A 20,099-nucleotide genomic window follows, 5' to 3' on the forward strand; every position below is an offset into this window, starting at 1 on the left:
AAGTGGAAAGCGCAGCTACCAGAGCTGTGGAGAGATGCAAGGAGGGACCGGTCGCTGGCCGCGGTGCTGAACACGCTCTCAGGTTGTTCCTAAGATGCCCGGCCGGAAGAGGCCCCGCCGGTTGGTGAGATAGCTGGCAGCCGCCAGTCTCAGATCTTAGGTTGTCGATTTCCTGGCTCCGGACAGGAGGACGTATGGGTCGTGTTCAGGGGCGTCGCCTCGCAAGTGGCCTCGGACGCATTTCCACGGAGCACAGTTCCTGCCCCTCAACAGCCACACAATAACAGTAATGCAGCCCATATTTTTTTTTATTGAGATCCAACTGTGTCCCCGACACTTGACACCCACTCCCAGTGGTCCTCAAAACATCGTCGCAGTTTAAAATGAAAAGGTTGATGACCTTGCCCATGTGAACACAGCTACACAAAACTCAATGATGCCTCAAAAAAATGTTTACTGCGCACCCTCCACGTGCCAGCCTCACAGCCTGTGCTCCTCCTTCTTTGCCTGCTACACGTTCCCACCAGGTCCGGTTCCTTTTGCTCCTCCTTCCCCGCCCCCCACCCCAGGTTTGCAGAAGGCAAAGTAATCTCTTACACAACATATCCCTTACCACCGCCGACGTGAAGGACGTACAAAGGGCTGGGATTCAGAACAGAGTTTATTCACACATCTTCCCCTTCATGCTCAGAAGTCCAAATCCGGAGGGAGCCCCAAGTTTAGTCCCTGCGCCCCCAACTCGTTGTGTGACCTTGGACAAGTGGTCACACGACTTTGAGCCTGTTTCTCTTGGTTAACACGACCATAGGTTCTAGAACTGCCTGAGGTTCTTCCCAGGTGCGCACCGGTCTCTTCTCAGGTCGGAACACAAACACTAGGTCCTCCCCCCCCGACCCCCCCGCCTCGTCCTATCTCCCCTTTGCAAGTCCAGTAGGGCACGCTCGGTTCTTCTCCCCACCAGGTTCGTTACCACCTCTTAGTCCTTTTTGAGGAAGAACTCGGGTCCTGGCCACTAAAGCGTTCTCCCCGCCACTCCCACCATCCCTGCCCCCACCCCCGGGCGTGACCTGCCCTTCTGGACCGCACTAACCAGACAGCGCCCAAGGCTGGAAAGAGAGCTCCTTTCGCTCTCATTTCGCAGTGCGGGGTCTCCGAGGCCGCCGCGCGCCAGGACGCTTTAGGAACTGCGAGATGCGGCTGGAGCAAGAAGGCGCAAGCGAGGCAGGACTGGCGGGGCTGTCCCGGTGACAGGTACGCGACTACGGGCCAGCTAGGGGCTAGGTTTGGGGGAGATCGTGGGGAAAAACAGAGGTGCCAGAAAGACCGGTGGGTCACTCTGTCCTCACCACCAGTGCGTGCGTGCGTGTGCGTGTGTGTGTCCCTCCCTTCCCCCGCTTTTCGCCCCAAGCTCTCAATCTCACTTTCTCCCTGAGCTTCTGCCTCTCACTTCCCTCTCTTTCATCTCCAAGCATCCTCCCTGCGAGCCAGCGCCGGCTCCTCGTTCGCACTCTCCCGCGCCTGAGGGGACCTTCTGGGGCCAGCCGCGGCCAGCTTCTCAGCGCGGTCGCATCCCAGAGCCAGTTAAGCTGAGCCGGCAGCATGTGGAACGCGACGCCGAGCGAGGAGCCGGGGTACAACCTCACGCTGCCGGACCTGGGCTGGGACGCTCCCCGCGACAACGACTCGCTGACCGACGAGCTCCTGCCGCTCTTCCCCGCGCCACTACTGGCCGGTGTCACCGCCACCTGCGTGGCACTCTTTGTGGTGGGCATCGCGGGCAACCTGCTCACCATGCTGGTGGTGTCGCGCTTCCGCGAGCTGCGCACCACCACCAACCTCTACCTGTCCAGCATGGCCTTCTCCGACCTACTCATCTTCCTCTGCATGCCCCTCGACCTAGTCCGCCTGTGGCAGTACCGACCCTGGAACTTCGGCGACCTGCTCTGCAAACTCTTCCAGTTCGTCAGCGAGAGCTGTACCTACGCCACGGTGCTCACCATCACCGCGCTGAGCGTCGAGCGCTACTTCGCCATCTGCTTCCCGCTGCGGGCCAAGGTGGTAGTCACCAAGGGCCGGGTGAAGCTGGTCATCCTGGTCATCTGGGCCGTGGCCTTCTGCAGCGCCGGGCCCATCTTCGTGCTGGTCGGGGTCGAGCACGAGAACGGCACCGACCCTCGGGACACTAACGAGTGTCGCGCCACCGAGTTCGCCGTGCGCTCCGGACTGCTCACCGTCATGGTGTGGGTATCCAGCGTCTTCTTCTTCTTGCCGGTCTTCTGCCTCACTGTGCTCTACAGCCTCATCGGCAGGAAGCTGTGGCGAAGAAAGCGGGGCGAGGGGGCGGTGGGCGCCTCGCTAAGGGACCAGAACCACAAGCAAACCGTGAAAATGCTGGGTGGGTCTCAGTGCGCCCTCGAGCTCTCTCTCCCGGGTTCTCTCCTCTCCCCTTGCCTTCCCTCCTTTCCCCTTCTCCCTGAGCCTCTACCTCCTTCCCCTGTTTTTCTCGGTCTCTATCTGCATGTCAATCAATGATTCTCTCCTGTTTCTGTCTTGAGCTCACTCTTTGGTTTCTTAGTTTCTCCATGGTGTAGGCGTCTCTCTCTGTGTGTGTGTGCGTGTATTTTGTTTTGTGCTCTTTCTTTCTTTATCTGTCTCCCCCCACCCCCCGCCCCACCTTATCACTGTCTTCACTCTCTATTTTGCTCTCTACCTCTTTGTGTCTCTTTCTTCTAATGTCTCCTTTTTCAGGGAACGATGCCCCTCCTTTGTATTTCCCTTAAATGAATTTTATCAGCCCAGAGACATTGCTTCAAAACTGGGATATTTCATAAAAGTCTACTGTGGTCTTTAAGTGTTAAAGGTGAGGTTTACCTTCCTGCCTCAATTTGTGGATATCTAAGTTGCATTTAAAAAGCATTCATGGGGTTGGGGGAAGAGTAGGCATTGGATCTAGAAAGTATTCCGTGGTGAATTTAACCAAAGATATGATCAACATGGATAATTCTGTCAGAGATGATTCATTTTTCTCTCAGTATTGTGGTATGCTTTCTGACCTGCATTTTTTCAGATAATTGCATCCATTCTGTTTACCCTGCTGCTGTTTATATAGCTTTGAAAAGAAGGCAATGATAAATCAGTGCTGGAGTCTCCATTTCCTTTCAAGACCACCTATTTCTGCCTGTAGGATAGTCTAGGATAAACTAGGATAAGCTAAGATAGGTAAGCTTCTCCCAACATGAGAAAAAAAGACTTTGTGTAAGCTGACAGGACTTACTATCCCTCTCTAAGTGGTCCTTCAAAGAACATCTTGGTGCAGTTTTATGACTGGAGTGTACTGCATATTTAATACATAAATTTAAGTATATGTGTTTGGTACAAGTAAAGTAATACAAAATGTGTTCACATCCAAGCAAAAATATTAATTCAATTTGCTTTTTCAAAACCAGAATCTGTACATTTTATTATTCCTCATTATAGTCCAACATTTTGTATTTATTTGCATATTTAGTGCTTCTTAGAAGTCGTTCCAGGTGGATTTTGTATTTGTCATTTTACAGTTCCTGGAATCCTGTATATTAAAACGATACTGTTTTTTCAAAGAATGTAAAAAATTTTTATTTTCTAGACCAGTGATTCTCAGAATATGACTAACAGATTGTAAACCTGCTAGTGCCCTCCAGGGGATTCTAATATTCATGTTGCTACCGTGGCAGTCAGTTGCTACTATGCAACTTCGTTTTGAGAAGAAGTTTAATAATTTTCTCCAATTTTATTTTTAAGCTGTTAATTATCCTCACTGGTGTCTCAACACCGATGTTAATTTTCTTTTGCCTTGACCTTATGAAGGGAATCACTAAAGTGGTACAAGGACCGAAGTATTATTTTCTGTTATTTTTACCTTTGATTTCTGAATTTTGAAAATTTAATCTAGAAATTCAGAGGTCTTGGACAAAAATTATCTTACCTGGGTAAAATGAAGACTCAGATGGATGGTAATTAATGTTAGTGGGTTTTATGGTCTTTTATAACTTATTTATGTCTATCAGTAGGTGGCAAAGTATCATCCATCTCAGTGGTTCTCAATCCTGACTGCATATTCAGTCTTTCGTGAAACTTCAGAAAGAAAAAAGAAAAGAGAAAAGCAGGTGTGGTGTCCTGGTCTCCTTCCTAAAGATACTAATTTTGTGAGTCTGTATTACACACAAGGAATCTGTGCCCCCAGGAAACTCTGTCACATGGCTGTGGTGGAGTATAACCACTGTACTTCATCTGTGCTTGTTTGTATCTAACACATGTGAAATGGTGGACTATTGTGAATAAATTGTTGAGTCAAAATGTCAGTTTGGTCACAAAATCACTCAAATAGTCATTAAATAGAAATGATTGGGAAGCTCAACAAAAATGGTTGAACTGTTAGTCCAGACAGACCCAACCTTGGTTAAAAGTAGGAATAGGGAAAAGCAGAACATAATGTTTCTCTGAAGTCAATGGTGATACTACACATAATCAAAACAAAACTGTGTCTTCAAAATAGAACGTGACTTGCTATGACATTTCTTGAGCTCACACTCTCTCTCCTGTTGTCCTTTTAGCTGTTGTGGTGTTTGCTTTCATCCTCTGCTGGCTGCCCTTCCACGTAGGGCGATATTTATTTTCCAAGTCCTTCGAGCCTGGCTCCTTGGAGATTGCTCAGATCAGCCAATACTGCAACCTGGTATCCTTTGTCCTCTTCTACCTCAGCGCTGCCATCAATCCCATTCTGTACAACATCATGTCCAAGAAGTACCGGGTGGCAGTGTTCAAACTTCTGGGATTTGAACCCTTCTCCCAGAGGAAGCTCTCCACCCTGAAGGATGAAAGTTCTCGGGCCTGGACAGAATCTAGTATTAATACATGACCAACCACATTGCTGAGCAAAGTCATCGCTTATTCTAAACCAGAAGCCATAGCACAGCAGAACTTGGGAAGAAGTTGAAGGTTAATTTTGGAATTAAGAACACACAGCTCTGGAAACAATTGGGAGGAAAGAAAAGATAGAACTTGTAGTGTGTGAGCAGTTTGATTTGATTGCACACTCATCAGTGCCCTCATACACTATTTCTGCATACTCATTGTCTATGATTTTGCATTCTGCTGTTGGTGCTAGCAAGGATTTTGCAATTTGGAGGAAGGAGGATGTGCAGAGAGAGCAATTAGGGCACTTCTTACTAAGCAAATGCTAAATCTGATTTACTTTTTCATAATGATAAAAATTTTTGATTAAGAGAATGACATTGAAGTAAAACATTCTAAAACATAACTTTTAAGTACTAGAAATTTTCATATAGCTCCAGATCAGTGCTGTCCAAGAGAAATATAACGCAAGGTACTTAAGTAGTCAATATAAAACTTATTAATGAGAATTTTACATTCTTTTTTTTGTACAGAGTCTCTGAAATGTTCTTTACATTTGCAGCGCACCTTAATTTGGACATGAAGTTTTCACCAGTAATACTTGAGGTATTTAGGTTTCGTAAAATTTGCAGATGAAAAAGTAGATTCGTAAGTCTAAGTTGTCCAAACACACCTAAAAGTTTTCCAATAACTAAAACTACTATAACTTTTAAATTTTTAAATGAATTAAAATTAAAAAATTCAGTTCTTCAAGTTGCGCAAGTCACCTTTCAAGTGTTCAACAGCCAAATGTGGCTAATGGTTACCATAATGGACAGTGCAGCTCTAGAGTATATGTAAAATTATTGTTAATCTTATAAAAATATTTACAAATAAAATTCATTCCCTGAAATGCTCTTTATAGTGAACTTAGTAGAATGTTAGTGCAATAAATCCTCAAAGTTACACCTAAATGTTCTATTCTTCATGCTTGGAAGAAAATGGATATGAAATATAAGATGAGTTTTTAAATTAGGTTGAATTACATGTGTTAATATTCAGGAAATGAGACTTTATAAAAATTATAGACAATCACAAACTGCCTTATTTGGCTTAGTAAAAATACTTAAGCCAATCATAAGGTTTTGCTTTGTGAATAAAGGAATAATTTATAACTTACTCTGGAAAGCTTACAGGAACTTAGTGAATATAGACATTTTTCAAATGGTGAAAAATTCAGAATTCTTTAAAAAGGCTACTGCTTATTGATATGCAAAACTTTTAAAAATCTTATAGCCATTTATTTCAAAATGCCTATGCCATGTCCTGTCTCCAAATTAATTTTGCTATTTACATCCCACTGCTTATCTGATAGATATGTTTACTTGGATACCCAGTCTCGCTCTGAATCATACTTATGAATGATTAGACACCTTCAACTAAATGTTGAACATTTTGGTCATAAAACTAAAATTTTCATTTGTATTGACATTGCTCCCCCCCCATAGTCAACTCTTTGCATTATTAAATATATTATTCCAAAAATGATTTCTTCACAATCCTGTACAACATTAAGTCATATAAGGAATTCCTACATGAAGTTATTGGTTCAACAGCAGAACTGAATGGACCAGTTAGGTAAATTATTGCCATGATTGATTTTCTCCCCTACCAAAATAAAGATTATTATGCTGAAATAATTGACTATTTATCTTAGAAAAATGAAAAACATAGTCATAATTAGAAAGATTTCTGGAGAAAAATATTTTTGAAATCCTTCCTGATACTAAGACTGCACTATCCAGTTAAGCTGAATTCAGAACTTTAGCAAATTGATTATTCAGTTAATTCTTGGGAGTGCATCAACATTTTAAAAAATACTCTCATTCATTTAAGCTTGTGAAATACTAATTAGGTCATTTGGCATCATTGTCCTAAATAGGGTCCAGCAAATCCCAAAGAGATAATTCACTTTCCTGAAATCTTAGAGTTTTTGTCTACGGTATATCCTACTTGAGAGAAAACAAGCAAAGAGGGCTTGATTTCCATCACACAGTTTATTGCTGTGGAGAAAACCAAACCTAACTTTTAATTAGTTGCCTACCTATTCAATGGTCTCCCCTTTCTTCTGAGTTCAGGTCTATAGTCTCAGCCTAATTCACTTACAGGGCATAGTTTACGTAGCAAGGACTACCAATGTCCTTTACTGGTGTTGATGAGAGAACTCAGAGATAATATTTAGAGATATGGATCTTGAATTTGCCCTATCGTTGCCTTTTTATTATTTATAACATCTTTGTATCATCATAAATGTTTAAGACTCAGGGAAAAGAGGAACTTAGAGGAAAATTTTTCTAAAAGTCCATCATTTCACAAACATTTACTATGTGCTTGGTACGTTCTAAGCTCTAGAGACTAATAAGCCAAGGATTTTATCCTTAATGAGCTCATGATCACTTCTGTGTTATGTTGCAGTAGGTAATTAATAAATACTTTAAGTTATGAAATAAACATCTCCAGTTGACACTGGATTAAATGATGGTCCAGCATTTTAAGGGGCTATTCATCTCCCTGTATTGTTGTGTATTTGCCTCAAAATAAACTCAAAATGGGCTGTTCCTACACAAACCAGTCAAATCTCTAGATGTGATTAGTGTGTCTGCTTGCGGTAGACACTCACAGCTTGCTTTGTTAATGTGAGGAAAGTAAAGGAATTGGTTTCATTTGTAATTCATGTTTCCATTTTCCTGGTAAGATCAGCAATGAGGTATCTGTCACCACACCTGACATCAGGTCACAGAATCAAGGGTTGGGTCTTTTTCGTTATACAAAGTGACTGTTATATGAGTAAGAACTTTTTAATAATTTCTTTAAAGAAAACATTCTTGCTATGAATCATTTAAAATCATAGTTTTGTGGCACTGACATTTAGAAACACTTCTAGCGACTGGTCAGACCTTGGGAACCATTTCTTTATAGTCAACTTTTTATTGCAGTGAAAGTCATAGCGATGGGATTAGACTTGAAACTCCAGCTTTTTCACTCTAATGCTTTTCTTGAGAGGCTGAAACCATTACAATTTACAATTATTAGTTGACACTGGCAATTTTAGCTGTAATTTTTTGGTGTTTTTCATTTATTGATATACTTGAATTTAGTTTAAAAAAATGATCTATGAGACTTTTTATAAGACCAGCGCCTGAAAAGACTCACTTGTCTTTTAAAAAACATTGTGTACGTCTTTAAAATGTGACATACATATGTACATACATCAAAGTTTCTTCTCACATTGTCTAATGGAGTAGAATAGAGCTTTCTGCTTTCAGAAACACTGTATCTAATGTAAATAATGTCGTTAAAGATAAAGATGTGTATCTAATGATCCTCTTATGATTTCTTTGCAATTTAAATTGCAACACTGGCCAGGATCTCTCCAGTTACAACTTAACTAGATGATTAGTAACCAATGTTAATTCAATGAATTGATAACACAATTTTTATCTAGAGAATGAGCTGCAAGTCAAATCAACAGAAAGCGATGTGCTGGTGGGTAAATGAGGGCCACTTTCAGCTCACGTCACTTATTTATTCATATTAAATGAATTCAGTTATGTTAATTTTTGGCAGTAATTTAAATTTGAAACAGCTGAGGGAGAAAGTTTGCATAAGGCTTATTTTGTGTTTTTCCTTCTGAATGAAAACTCTTGCTGGGTGTTAGAAGCTAGCCATATTGGTTGGGAGAATTATCAGCCTTACAAAAAAAAAAAAAAAAAGCTGCCATGCTTATGTCCATCCCAGTTGCCTGGATATTTGCTGGAATTCCAATTACTATTTTATGCTATGATATAGTATACTCATTGCACAAGGGGCTACTGATTACCCCCAAAACTGGCAAATTCAGTGAAGCCCCCAGAAAACATGCTTCACATAACTGCTCAGAAGGTTCTGCAGAAATGTTTACAGATGTTCCTCCCAAAAGAAGTCTCCCGAAGCCCATCTTCTCCCCCTAGCCCCACAGAAAGTATATGGAGAGAACAGTTTGAAAGATTTTCTGTGATTTTTAACATCTCAAATCCAAACATTTCTCTGGCTCAAACCACAAAAACATTCATGGTTAACACTTAGAGCACTGCAGGTTTAGCATATTAGAGAGCACTTGCTCATATAAATACATCCAAACAGGGTGCCTGGGTGGCTCAGTTGGTTAAGCAACTGCCTTCGGCGCAGGCCATGATCCTGGAGTCCCTGGATCGAGTCCCTCATCGGGCTCCCTGCTTGGCAGGGAGTCTGCTTCTCCCTCTGACCCTCCCCCCGCTCATGTGCTCTCTCTCTCATTCTCTCTCTCTCAAATAAATAAATAAAATCTTAAAAAAAAATACATCCAAACAGCATCGTCTCCTATTTCACTGACACCTGCTGTATTCTAGGTATTAGAGAACTTACAGCTTTGTTGATCTGTGTTTTACAATGTGTCATAAATGTCACTAATGATATTTTATTTGTGATTCTTTTTATTTAAGGTTTTTGTGAATGTTAAAGAGCTTATAGATGTCATGTCTTATGAAATTAGACACTGGTTTTCCTTCCTTTGGGTGTCCTAAACCAAACAATTGCTTAATAAATATATTTTTAAAGCCTATAGCAAATTTCTTCCATGTACAGTTACAAATTTCGGTGTCTGGGATATCTCAGCTTCACTCCTCTCCCAGATTCAGTTCTATTTTGTCCTTTTAATTTCTGAAATATGTATTTTGCCACTGTGAGGAGGTGTTTGTTATAGTGAATTTTATTTCCCCAAGGGCGCCAATATTGAATAATGAGTTAAACAATTTTTAGAAGAAGTGGCTTCCATACTGAAAAAAGTCGAGGACCCTGCAATGGACTGTGACCCCCATGCCCTCTCCACCTCTCTTCCCTTACAACCTGTCACCCCCAGAGTCAATGGTGTTGCAGCCTGCAATGTGGGACCCAAAGACCACGAGCTCTTTGAGTCAAAGGAAGAATTCCTATACATCTTATATGTTGTAGTCAGCCACTCACTGAATGTTGGTTGGATAAATGAAGGTTTAAAGACTGGATTATGTGTCACCTGGGCATTAGCTTCTAGACGTATGGATTCCAGGGGCCAATAAAATTAAAAAACTAAAACTGGAGAACCAATAAAGGTAGCCAACTTCAATTTGCTGATTAAAGGACTTTAAAATACCCCACTACCTATTGCCACCATCATTTCTACTTAAGAAGAACATTAGAAGTGAATAAAGGATAATCATAGTGTGAAAGTTCAATGTATTCTACATACCACGAAGTCATACACATATGCTGTTAACATGAGTTCATTACAACTTTATGGTATTATCTAAATTAAAATGTATAAATAACACTTGGCAGTAATTACTAATACACTAAAGTAATCCAACATGGGATTTACTTTTATTGATCTGCTAAGGCCCTTTGCAGTATCTTCTGACCCCCTTCTGTCCATCTCTCCTTCAATTCAGTGTCCACCAGTGCCCCCACATTCTCTCAGGTCCATCCCTGTGGCAGGTGTCCTGAGATCAAAAGAGGAGAGGTCAGCAGGCCTATCTGGGACTTGGCAGGTCTCACATTCTGAGGCCAGTGTTCAAATGCGACTTGTTCCTTGTTTCCTGACTCATAGCTCATCATCGACTCCCAGTCTCACAGCCAGCTTCCTTCAAGGGGTCGTGAAAATCATTATAAATCAATACGCATCTCCTGAAGAATAGTTTGCCAGTATGCATCGAATACATACAAATTTTAAATACTTCTTGATCCAGTCATTTCACATCAAGACATAATTACAGAGGAACACAAAGATTTTTCTGTAATGGTGTTCCTTGCATCTTATTCATAATTTTGAAAACCTGAAAAAACCCATTTTGGAGAATGGGGAGTTGGTTAAATAAATTCCAGAAATGATAACAGTTAACATTTATGCAGCACTGTGATAAGGCCTTCCAATTCTTTTTCTCATGGAATCATCCCAACACACATCAGAGGAGGTTTTATTATATCCCCGTGGGGGAGGGTGAAGGGGCAACTGAGAGTTTTGTCACATGGCCAGGAAATGGCAGAGCTGGAATTTGACCCCAGACCAGCTAGGTTCTAGAGCTTTCACTTTCCCTATCTAGAGTACAATGGAGGCATTAAAAATGATATTGTAGGAGAATTTTAATGTGGGAAAATGTTTACCTGATATTAGTAAGTGAAAAAAAATTGTCCCAACCCGTAAAGAAAAAAAAAAAGATGTTCACAGAGCCGAAGACTGAAAAGATCCAGCATAGAAAGTATTAACAGTATTTCTCTGGTCCATGAAAATATTTTTCTCTGTTTTTCCACGGTTTCTAACATTTCTACAAAGAACGTATCTTATCCTTGTAATAGTGGTAAATGGCAAACTGCACGACTACAGTTCAGAGATTGGCTTCCCTCCCAGCCTTGCTCCAGATCTTATTCTCTGCTTTCTCCCTCTAGCACCTTGGCTTTGCCTGGCTTTCAGGGTGATATCTTCCACACCCAACACTAACTCCCGCAGCTCCTCGCTGGGACACCTCCTCTTCCACGGGAGAAAGTTTCAGAGAGGTGGTGGGAGAGGAAAGCCAGGGTTCATCAATCAGGCTTGCATTCCAGTTCTGGAACCACATTGCTTCGGGCAAGTTCCTTAACCTTCCCCCCATGTTAAGTACCCAAACCTAGCAAATGCTCAGTAAGTGGCCGCCATTATCATTTGGTCACTCAGTACAGCACGAAACAACCCCATTGTGTGTCTACCCTCCTAGGTGGTCTGCAGCCTAGCTAGAATCCTTCTCTTCATTTATCTGTCTGCTCCTGACCCCAGTCAGGCAGAGGTGTCCCCACAACCTTATTGACTAGGTACAAATATTCAGAATGGCTGGTAAAAGTAGCTGCAAATTTAACAATGCTGGGTAATTGCTCTGGCCAGGGTGTTGACAAGCCTCTGCCAGGTTTTCAAAATGCAGCAGATATATTTTGGAGTGAACGCTTGGACCCTTCCCAGGAGACATTTGCACCTCTATTTATGGAATGAGGCTCAGTCAGCAGGGGGTGGAAGAGAGGGGACAAGAGCTTGGCAAAATTGTTTCCTGAATGCATACCTCTCTTCATGGCCACATGTTCACTATCTCGGCCTAGTTAATTGCTTCAGAACCTTTATTTAAAAACTTCTTTCTTTCAGAATTTATCCTCCAGGAACAAAGCATGAAAAGTGGAGTATGCATAGGCTTTGAAGCCAAACATTTACAGAATTTTCTCCTGGGAGAAAATTAACCAGCCATGTGACACAGGGCAATAACTTAACATTAACCTCTCTGGGTCCCAGTTGATTTAATGGTACAATAGAAATCATAAAAGTATCTGCTGGTTGTGGTTCTTGACAGATCCAGTGACGTAATATATATAAAGGGGCAGCATCTGGCACATAGAGGAGCCCAATACATGTTAACTTTTTATTACCCCAATTTATTAGGTTGTTTACAATCTACAATTTCCAATTCGAGTTTCTTTAGAGCAGAGCAAGAACCCAAACCGTGTGTGAAGAAACCTGAATACAGAATCCTTCTGTAGTTTTCATGTTTCCCCAACCCCAGTTTTGACAGTAGTTTTTACCCACAGCTAATGAAGAGCTTTTTAGTGAGCTGCCTTTATTGAGACTTTCCAAAGAAATCAGCATAGTTTTCAAAGAAATAGTGATTCTCCTTTTGCAATCACATTTCATCAACTTAACGTAATTTTAATTAAGTAGTTAGAATAACAAGGGCACTTTGGCAGAGAGAGATTTGAGGACAAATTACTCAGTTGGTGGAACAGAAGTGGGAGGGCGTGCTAGAGCGTGGCCTCCCGGCATGTGGTGCATTCAGGACCTTGGACACAGGGAAGGGAGAACGCTGGATCCCAGCAATCCAATTAAGAATGCTTCTAATTCCCATGTAAAAGCACTTCGAATATAGAAACTTTTTTGGCTCCATTCAAACAGAATAAATCCTAGTAGAGAACATGTTAGAGATTGTCTAGAGTCCTAGGGGACTTTAGCACGGAACCTTCTACGTTCCATGCTTTAGGCCAGCCCCCCGTCCATTAGTAGTGGTTCCCAGAAACATTGGCTGAGAAGGAACATTAGGGGGACAAGTGTCCCCTTTGCCTGTGACAGTACCAGTTACTCCTACTGCCCAGGCATCTCATCTGGTTTTGCCTTTATGCTGGATTTTTCTTTTTTTTCTTTTTTAAGGACTTGTCATTAGTAATTGCATTAAAGGAAGTTGGGGTGCAGCTGTCAGACCTCCAGTTGATATTTCCAGCTTCTGCCATGGTCTTGTCTTGTAACATGTGCAGTGCATGTTCCGTGAACAGAGTTCTTTCCCTAGCACATGGTGAACTGAGGGACGACCAACTATAACCCGTCTCTATTCCCAGTAGAGCATGCAAAACACTTGCTGAAAAAAACCGAAATGGTTTTTTTGATACATGTTGTAAGGAAAGTCAACTTCTTCCCATTTCAGGAGCGGTGGTGGGGAAATATGTGGCCACTGTTTGTTGGTTTTTTTTTTTTTTCCTTCAGTTGTGCCATGGCTCTCAGCACAATTTTCAAGCTGCATAGTGACCAGGCTGCCAGTCAGCAGGGTCAGTGGGAAATGGGGAAAATTCTAGAAGTATGTGCATTAAGTGCAGGAAATAGAGGCCAAGCAGTCCTCCTGTCGAGCACTCTCCAAACACTCTTGTTACAATGCTAACAGGCTTTTTGTTTTGCTATAAATCTACTCAAGCCAGTAATTGTTTTAAGAAAACTGTGCCTGATAATCTAACACATAGCACTGCAGAAGATACATTTACATTTCGGTATGTGAAATGTAAATAATTTCCTTTAAATAATTATTCTTCTAAATTAATCTTACTCATTGTTGATTGTATAGCTTCTCACACATGCACCAAAAGTTCATAACAACCATTATTGTGTCAGTTCTATTGTCAGAAGATGATCTTGGCACACGGTTGAATGAGGCCAGTTTTATATCAATGCCATCAGACATGTTAAATAAAAGATTATTATTTAGTCTCACTAATGGGTTTTTTCACCCAATTGATGAAATAAAGCTTTTGGGAGTCATTTTGCCAAAGTGAAGCATCTTATGTTACTGAGAATAATCGTAATTTTGGTTAAACATTTCTCCATAAAGTTAAATGTACTCATTTGGGGGTGATAATACAAATATAATTTTGGTGAGGCAAAGTGCCATGATAAAAATAGTGTTCTTACTAAATGATGAATCTTATGGAACAGACAACAGAACTTGGAACTGTGGTACCTACACAATTCATTCAAAGAAGTTGTGATATTCTGCCAATTAAAATAGAAGATGTATTGCCAAAATTTACAAAACACACACACAGAGTAACAGAGACACAAAATGTACCAGAACAGTAGTATTCATTCTCTTTGCTACCCATCATCAACTAAATTTCAGAAATGCTTATGCTTTTGAAGAACTACTTTGTAAATCAACATTAGTGTTCTCAAATAGAATTAAATGAGTCTTCTACATTTGTCTTTTGTTTAAAATCAGTTGAAATATCTAATCAGAGTAGTCAACAAATGGAATACCAAAAAAAAAAAAACCCTTAAAAACAAAACAAAAAAAAATCAGCATTTGACGCTCTGAGAAATGTGTAAAGTTACTGAAAACACAGCTTGCAACAGGAAACATTACGATATATCCCTCTGAAAACAGGAGGAAACTGAACAAATTATGTAATGAGGACTCAAAATTGTGTAGATTTGATTTTGACATTCTATAATTGATCTTTGGAATATCTCAAAGTTTGAGTTGAATCTTTTGATGGAACGAAATTGAGAAGGTCTGCTATTTTCCAAGATCAAAATATCATAAAACATTCAAAAGAATCAGAGTCAACTTATTGACAAATTTTGTCTTATAAAAATATTTGTTGGGCGCCTGGGTGGCTCAGTCGTTAAGCGTCTGCCTTCGGCTCAGGTCATGATCCCAGTGTCCTGGGATCGAGTCCCGCATCGGGCTCCCTGCTCAGCGGGGAGTCTGCTTCTCCCTCTGCCTGTCGCTCCCCCTGCTTGTGCGTGCTCTCTCTCTCTGTCAAATAAATAAATAAAATCTTCTGGGAACACCTAACTCCTTGTTTCCCCAGGGTCAGTGTTCTGTTGAAATCTCAAAGAAGCTGTAATTAATCAAACTATAAGCTATAAGTCAAGCTAGACACAGGTCAAGAGTTAGAGATATGTAGCCTGTAGGCTGCTTGGGACAGAGTTACATATCCCCATGGTCACTCCTTCATTCCATCTCTGGAATATGGGCAAAAGTCCATCTTCTGTAGCTGCTTCAAGCTGAATCAAGGCACAGGAGGGGCTCTGGAATGGAAGGCCCCGACATGGTGCACGATGTAACTGTTGGTCCCTTTTTCTAAATGGGCATGGGGGGAGTAGTATCAGAGGTAGTTCTGTACTTAAAACTTTGGACACCTTCTTGCATCATGTGGTGGTATATAACATTATTAGTTTTGCCCCTAAGTATATTCCAGTATCAGTAATATTGCAAGGCCCATTTTTGTTATCCCCCCTAGAATAGATCTGATGCTAGAGGGTATCCAAGAAAACAGACCAGTAAACCTATTCCAACCCCCTTGATATAGAAGGATGTGCTGTTCTAGGGTTTGCTGCAACCAAGAGGCCTGCTGTTGGATTTTGTCTACACTAGTTACAATCTGCATGGTAGTATTAATGTAAGTAGAGCAAGAGGAATTGACCACTACACATATACCTCCTTCTTCAGCTAAAACATAGTCTAAGGCTACTCTGTTGTCTACTTACCACTTTAGCCAAGGAGTCCAAAATTTTTTGCAGGTTGGTGAGGGAGTTAGAAGTTTCATTAACAATGAGAATTAAGGTTTTAGACAAATTTCATGCCACATGTTGATGAGCAGCACCTTCCCACCGGGGAGCAAAGAATACACAAGAAATATTCATCTCCATCTGGTATTTCCCCAGGGAGGTCCTGCCTGACACAGGTGAATAATTTGAGACAGCTAGTCTAGTGTACCACTTTAGACTTACTGTGGACTGAGAAGGGGGTAGTAAGAACTTCTAACAAGCAAGTGCCTCCCATTGTCCAACTGTTCAAACAATCAGATGCCCACAGGATCTTTTGATTATCCACACAAAGTAACAGGCATGAAAGTTTTCTGTACATGAGCTATTGGCAATTTCTCTGAAGTTTACCTCAAGTTGTCTAGCTTAGGCAAATAACAAACATTTAAAGATAATCAGAACTAGAATCTAACTTCCACAAAGGTGTGTTACTGAAATATAATTTTTCTCTCTAAAATCACCCTCCTTCCCATCAAAGATAGCAAATTAAGACTAATTTGTTTGTAAAACAAGTCCAGTTTTAACAAACTTGGCTTAATTATTTATATAAGCACAGTAAGAATAGTGATTGCCCATATAAATTCTTTTAAATCTGCTTTGTTGGAACTTTTTGTAAGGATTCAGATAGAACTTCTAACAGTCTCTCGAGACCAGAAACCAAGTCAAATACTTGCCATCAGATTTGCCTGTAATACCTATATATTTGGGTGAATTCCTCTTCTCTAGGTCCCCTAAATATCCTGACATTCCTGCACCTGCCAGGAAGTGACATTCTTTACTCACCAGGTAAGGCTGTTGGGAACTGCGTAAGCAAGGTACCAGGCCAACATTTCCAAGGGGCTCTATTGACTCCGTAAAGTCAACCTGAGTTCCTTAAAGCTGTCAGGTCATATCTGAGTCTATGCACATTTCTCTCAAATATGACATTTCAGTCAAAGCCTTGGTAATCTAACCAATGTTTTCAATGGCGTCCTGTTACAAAGAGAACAGATTCTTATTAAACTTATACAAATAATTGTAATTGCCATGAAAGAAAGTATACTCATGGAGAGTTTATGAATTCTGGAGGGTTCAGGTAGAGAGAAAAGATAATGTTTCAGTTTGTTCACAAAGGAATATTGTATCATATTTCTATAAGTCACAGGTATCTTAAGAGAAAAAGTTTCCTTAAACCTGGAAGCACAAACATTAGAGAACCAGCAATGTTTCAAACAAGTCATAAAAACTGTAATCATCTTCCTCAATTCATTCAGTCCCATAGTTCTAATCTTGTTCTGTTTGAATGCAGCTTTTGCACTAGTTACAAAAATTCTTACCCAGTTTAATGATCTTGAAGATATCAGAAACCTGTATTTGTCATAAGCCCTTTTTATGAATTTCCTTGAAGATGAAACACATTTTGTAAGAGCATCAGAATTACTGTAATTGGCAAAAGACTCAAAAATGGACATAGTCAAAGATCTGAAGAGAGTTTATTATAATGCAGTTGACATGAAAATCCAGTTATTTTTGTGACCCACATTTCAATAATTAGAATGTCAAATGATGACTTTATACCAGGACATATTATAGCTTCAGGAATTTCTTTTTTTTTTTTTTAAGATTTTATTTACTTATTTGAGAGAGAGACAGAGAGAGCACGAAGGGGGGAGGGGCAGAAGGAGAGGGAGAAAGATAAGCAGGCTCCCCACTGAGCAGGGAGCCCGACATGGGGCTCAATCCCTGGACCCAGGGATCACTACCTGAGCCGAAGTCAGATGCTTAACTGACTGAGCCACCCAGGTTTCCCATATAACTTTAGGAATTTCATATAATTTCTAGAACAGTTATAGCACAAAACCATACAATATAATCTAAGAAGGTTTACCATCATTTGTTTGGCAAGGCCTCCCATGTAATTTAACATACCAAATAAATAAGCCTAATTAGTCAAAAAAGACTTCATTTAGAATTTGAATTTGGGGGAAGTTTTGTTAAAAACCTCAGAAGTTTTTAAAGTTCTTGCCTAAATAGGATTACAGATCATTACAAAACTTAATAATTATCTATTTAACCAAGTGGCAGTAAGAGATTCTACAGAAGGTTATATAGTTGTTAACAAAACTTAGCTCCTTTAATATTGAGAAGTTTTAACTTTCTTAAGTAATCAAAAACCAGATAAAGACAAAACACAGAAACCTTGGTTTTCTGAGCAGATTAAAAAAAAATTGTTTATATTTCTTATCAAGAGCAGACAAGGGCACCTGGGTGGCTCAGTCGGTTGAGCATAGGACTCTTGATTTCAGGTCAGGTCATGATCTCGGAGTCGTGGGATCAAGAATGCCCCATATGAGGCTCTTGCTGAGCACGGAGCCTGCTTAGGACTCCCCCCCTCCCACCCCTGGTTGAGTGTGCGCTCTCTCTCTAACAAAAAGAGCAGACCAATAATCCAAGAAAACTTTGTCTTTTTAACAGAGAAAAGCCAAGTTTCAATCTTATACAGGTGTACTTTTAAAACTCATTCATTCCAATCTTAGTCTTGACCACACATAAAATTCTTTTCCAAAGATTCCTCTTCACAAACTTTCTACAATTTTTTTTAAACATTCAGATTTTTTTCCTAAGCCTTCTCTCTCTAACCAGTCTCATTTTAGGACAAAATGACTTTATTTTCCCTCAACAAAAATGTATTCCCATTCCTCAATCCTTATCAAAAACACATCCTAACTGTCCCTACATACAGAGATGCTTTCCTTACCATTTCTAGCAGCCTAATTCCATCTGGTAGAATTTTAGTTCTTAGAAACCTTAGTTGCTAGTGAAAACTAAGTAGTAACTAATTGTGAACTGTTAAGCCATAATTCTTTAGATTGGCAAATTTATAAATATGTCATAATTTTTAGACATGTTTTTTCATAGTACAACTTTCAATAAAGCATAAAACATGTTTTCTAGCAGACCCAAGTATCTTTAATTTCTCTGTAATAAGAAGACAAAAGCAGATAAACCTATGGCTAGTAACTAATGTTTCAGTATTATCATCTTTGGAGAAGGCTTAGAAATCCAATGAATTCAACCCAATTTATCATTGAATAGCAAAACTTCAAAGTTTCAGGTTACCAAAGATTTTGAAAGCTATTTAAAAGTTTACCTATAAACCTTTTTATTTATTTAACATATTTGCTCTTAACAATTACGCATGAAAACTTCATGTGACAAAATTAACCATCATTTAAGTCATTTTTGCTGACAAATTGCAACAGATATAACATGAGCTTATTTGACCTTTAGTAAACCTTGGTAGAATAAGTTTTATATTTAATACTGATAACTCTAAAGACATGTCTATTTTAATGAAAACAACCCCCTTGGATTCGTTTTACTATCAAATGTGTTGCACCTGTGTCCACTAAAAAGGCGATCAGTTTGTTCCCCACTGTCAATTTTACCGGGGGCTGCTGGGGGGAAATCTGAAGTGGGCAGTTTAAGTCCAGGGGAACTCCTGGGCCCCTGAACGCTGATTTGGGAGGTTCTTCAGTTTGAACCTCATGAGGAGTTAGCCTGACAGCTTGGGGTGCATTTTCCTCCTTAGTAGTGAAGGTAGGAGGAGCAGGAGCCCATGGCACCGCAGGCACACATGACGGTGTAGGGGGGAGCTGTGCGGGGCGCCTGCGTGACTCAGTCAGGTAAGCACCTGCCTGCAGCTCAGGTCACGGTCCCAGCGTCCTGGGATGGAGCCCCGCATCGGGCTCCCTGCTGAGCAGGGAGTCAGCTTCTCTCTCTCCCTCAGCCCTTTCATCCCACTCATTCTCTCTCTCTCTCTCTCTCTAATATAAATAAATAAATAAAATCTTCAAAAAAAAAAAAAAAGGAAAAAAGAAAAGGAGCCGGCTGTGCGAGCAGCCCAGGTGGTAGTGCGGGGTGGCGGGGGGTGGGGGAGGAGGCCGAGGCAGAGGTAGCGGGGGTGCCGCCAGCAAGACTGCAGGTGGATTCAAAGTTTGGACTCACTTTCCTTTATCTCTGTCCTCTGTCTCTCCCTCCTGCAAAACAGGCTTTTTTTCTGGTTGCTTTTCAGCCCTCTGTACCATTTACTCAGAATATGTCCTACTAGACTTACTTTGGGAACAGAAGGAGTATCCCCCATCTTCCTGGACAAAAGCTCAGAGAGAGCGCAGAAGAAACAAAACTATGACTAAATGAAGCTCAGAGTTCCTCTGTTAGCGTTCGTTCTTCCTTAAATGTTGGGGCCTTCACTGACTGAACAAAACAACTTCCTAGACAAGCGAAGAGAACCAAATCAAAATCCCCTATTTGGAGA

At 40.8% G+C, this 20,099-nt stretch overlaps 1 protein-coding gene across 1 annotated transcript; it reads left to right on the forward strand.

The window, feature by feature from the left end:
* Positions 1–1,599: 1,599 nt before the first annotated feature.
* On the forward strand, positions 1,600–5,261 carry GHSR (growth hormone secretagogue receptor). Its single transcript, XM_032406196.1, has 2 exons — positions 1,600–2,395; positions 4,593–5,261. Exons 1-2 carry the CDS (start codon positions 1,600–1,602, stop codon positions 4,895–4,897), a joined length of 1,101 nt encoding a protein of 366 aa, XP_032262087.1. The 3' UTR covers positions 4,898–5,261.
* The last annotated feature ends 14,838 nt before the right edge of the window (positions 5,262–20,099 follow it).

Source organism: Phoca vitulina, unplaced genomic scaffold (genome assembly GCF_004348235.1).
Source record: "Phoca vitulina isolate PV1807 unplaced genomic scaffold, GSC_HSeal_1.0 scaffold8, whole genome shotgun sequence".
NCBI lineage: Eukaryota > Metazoa > Chordata > Mammalia > Carnivora > Phocidae > Phoca > Phoca vitulina.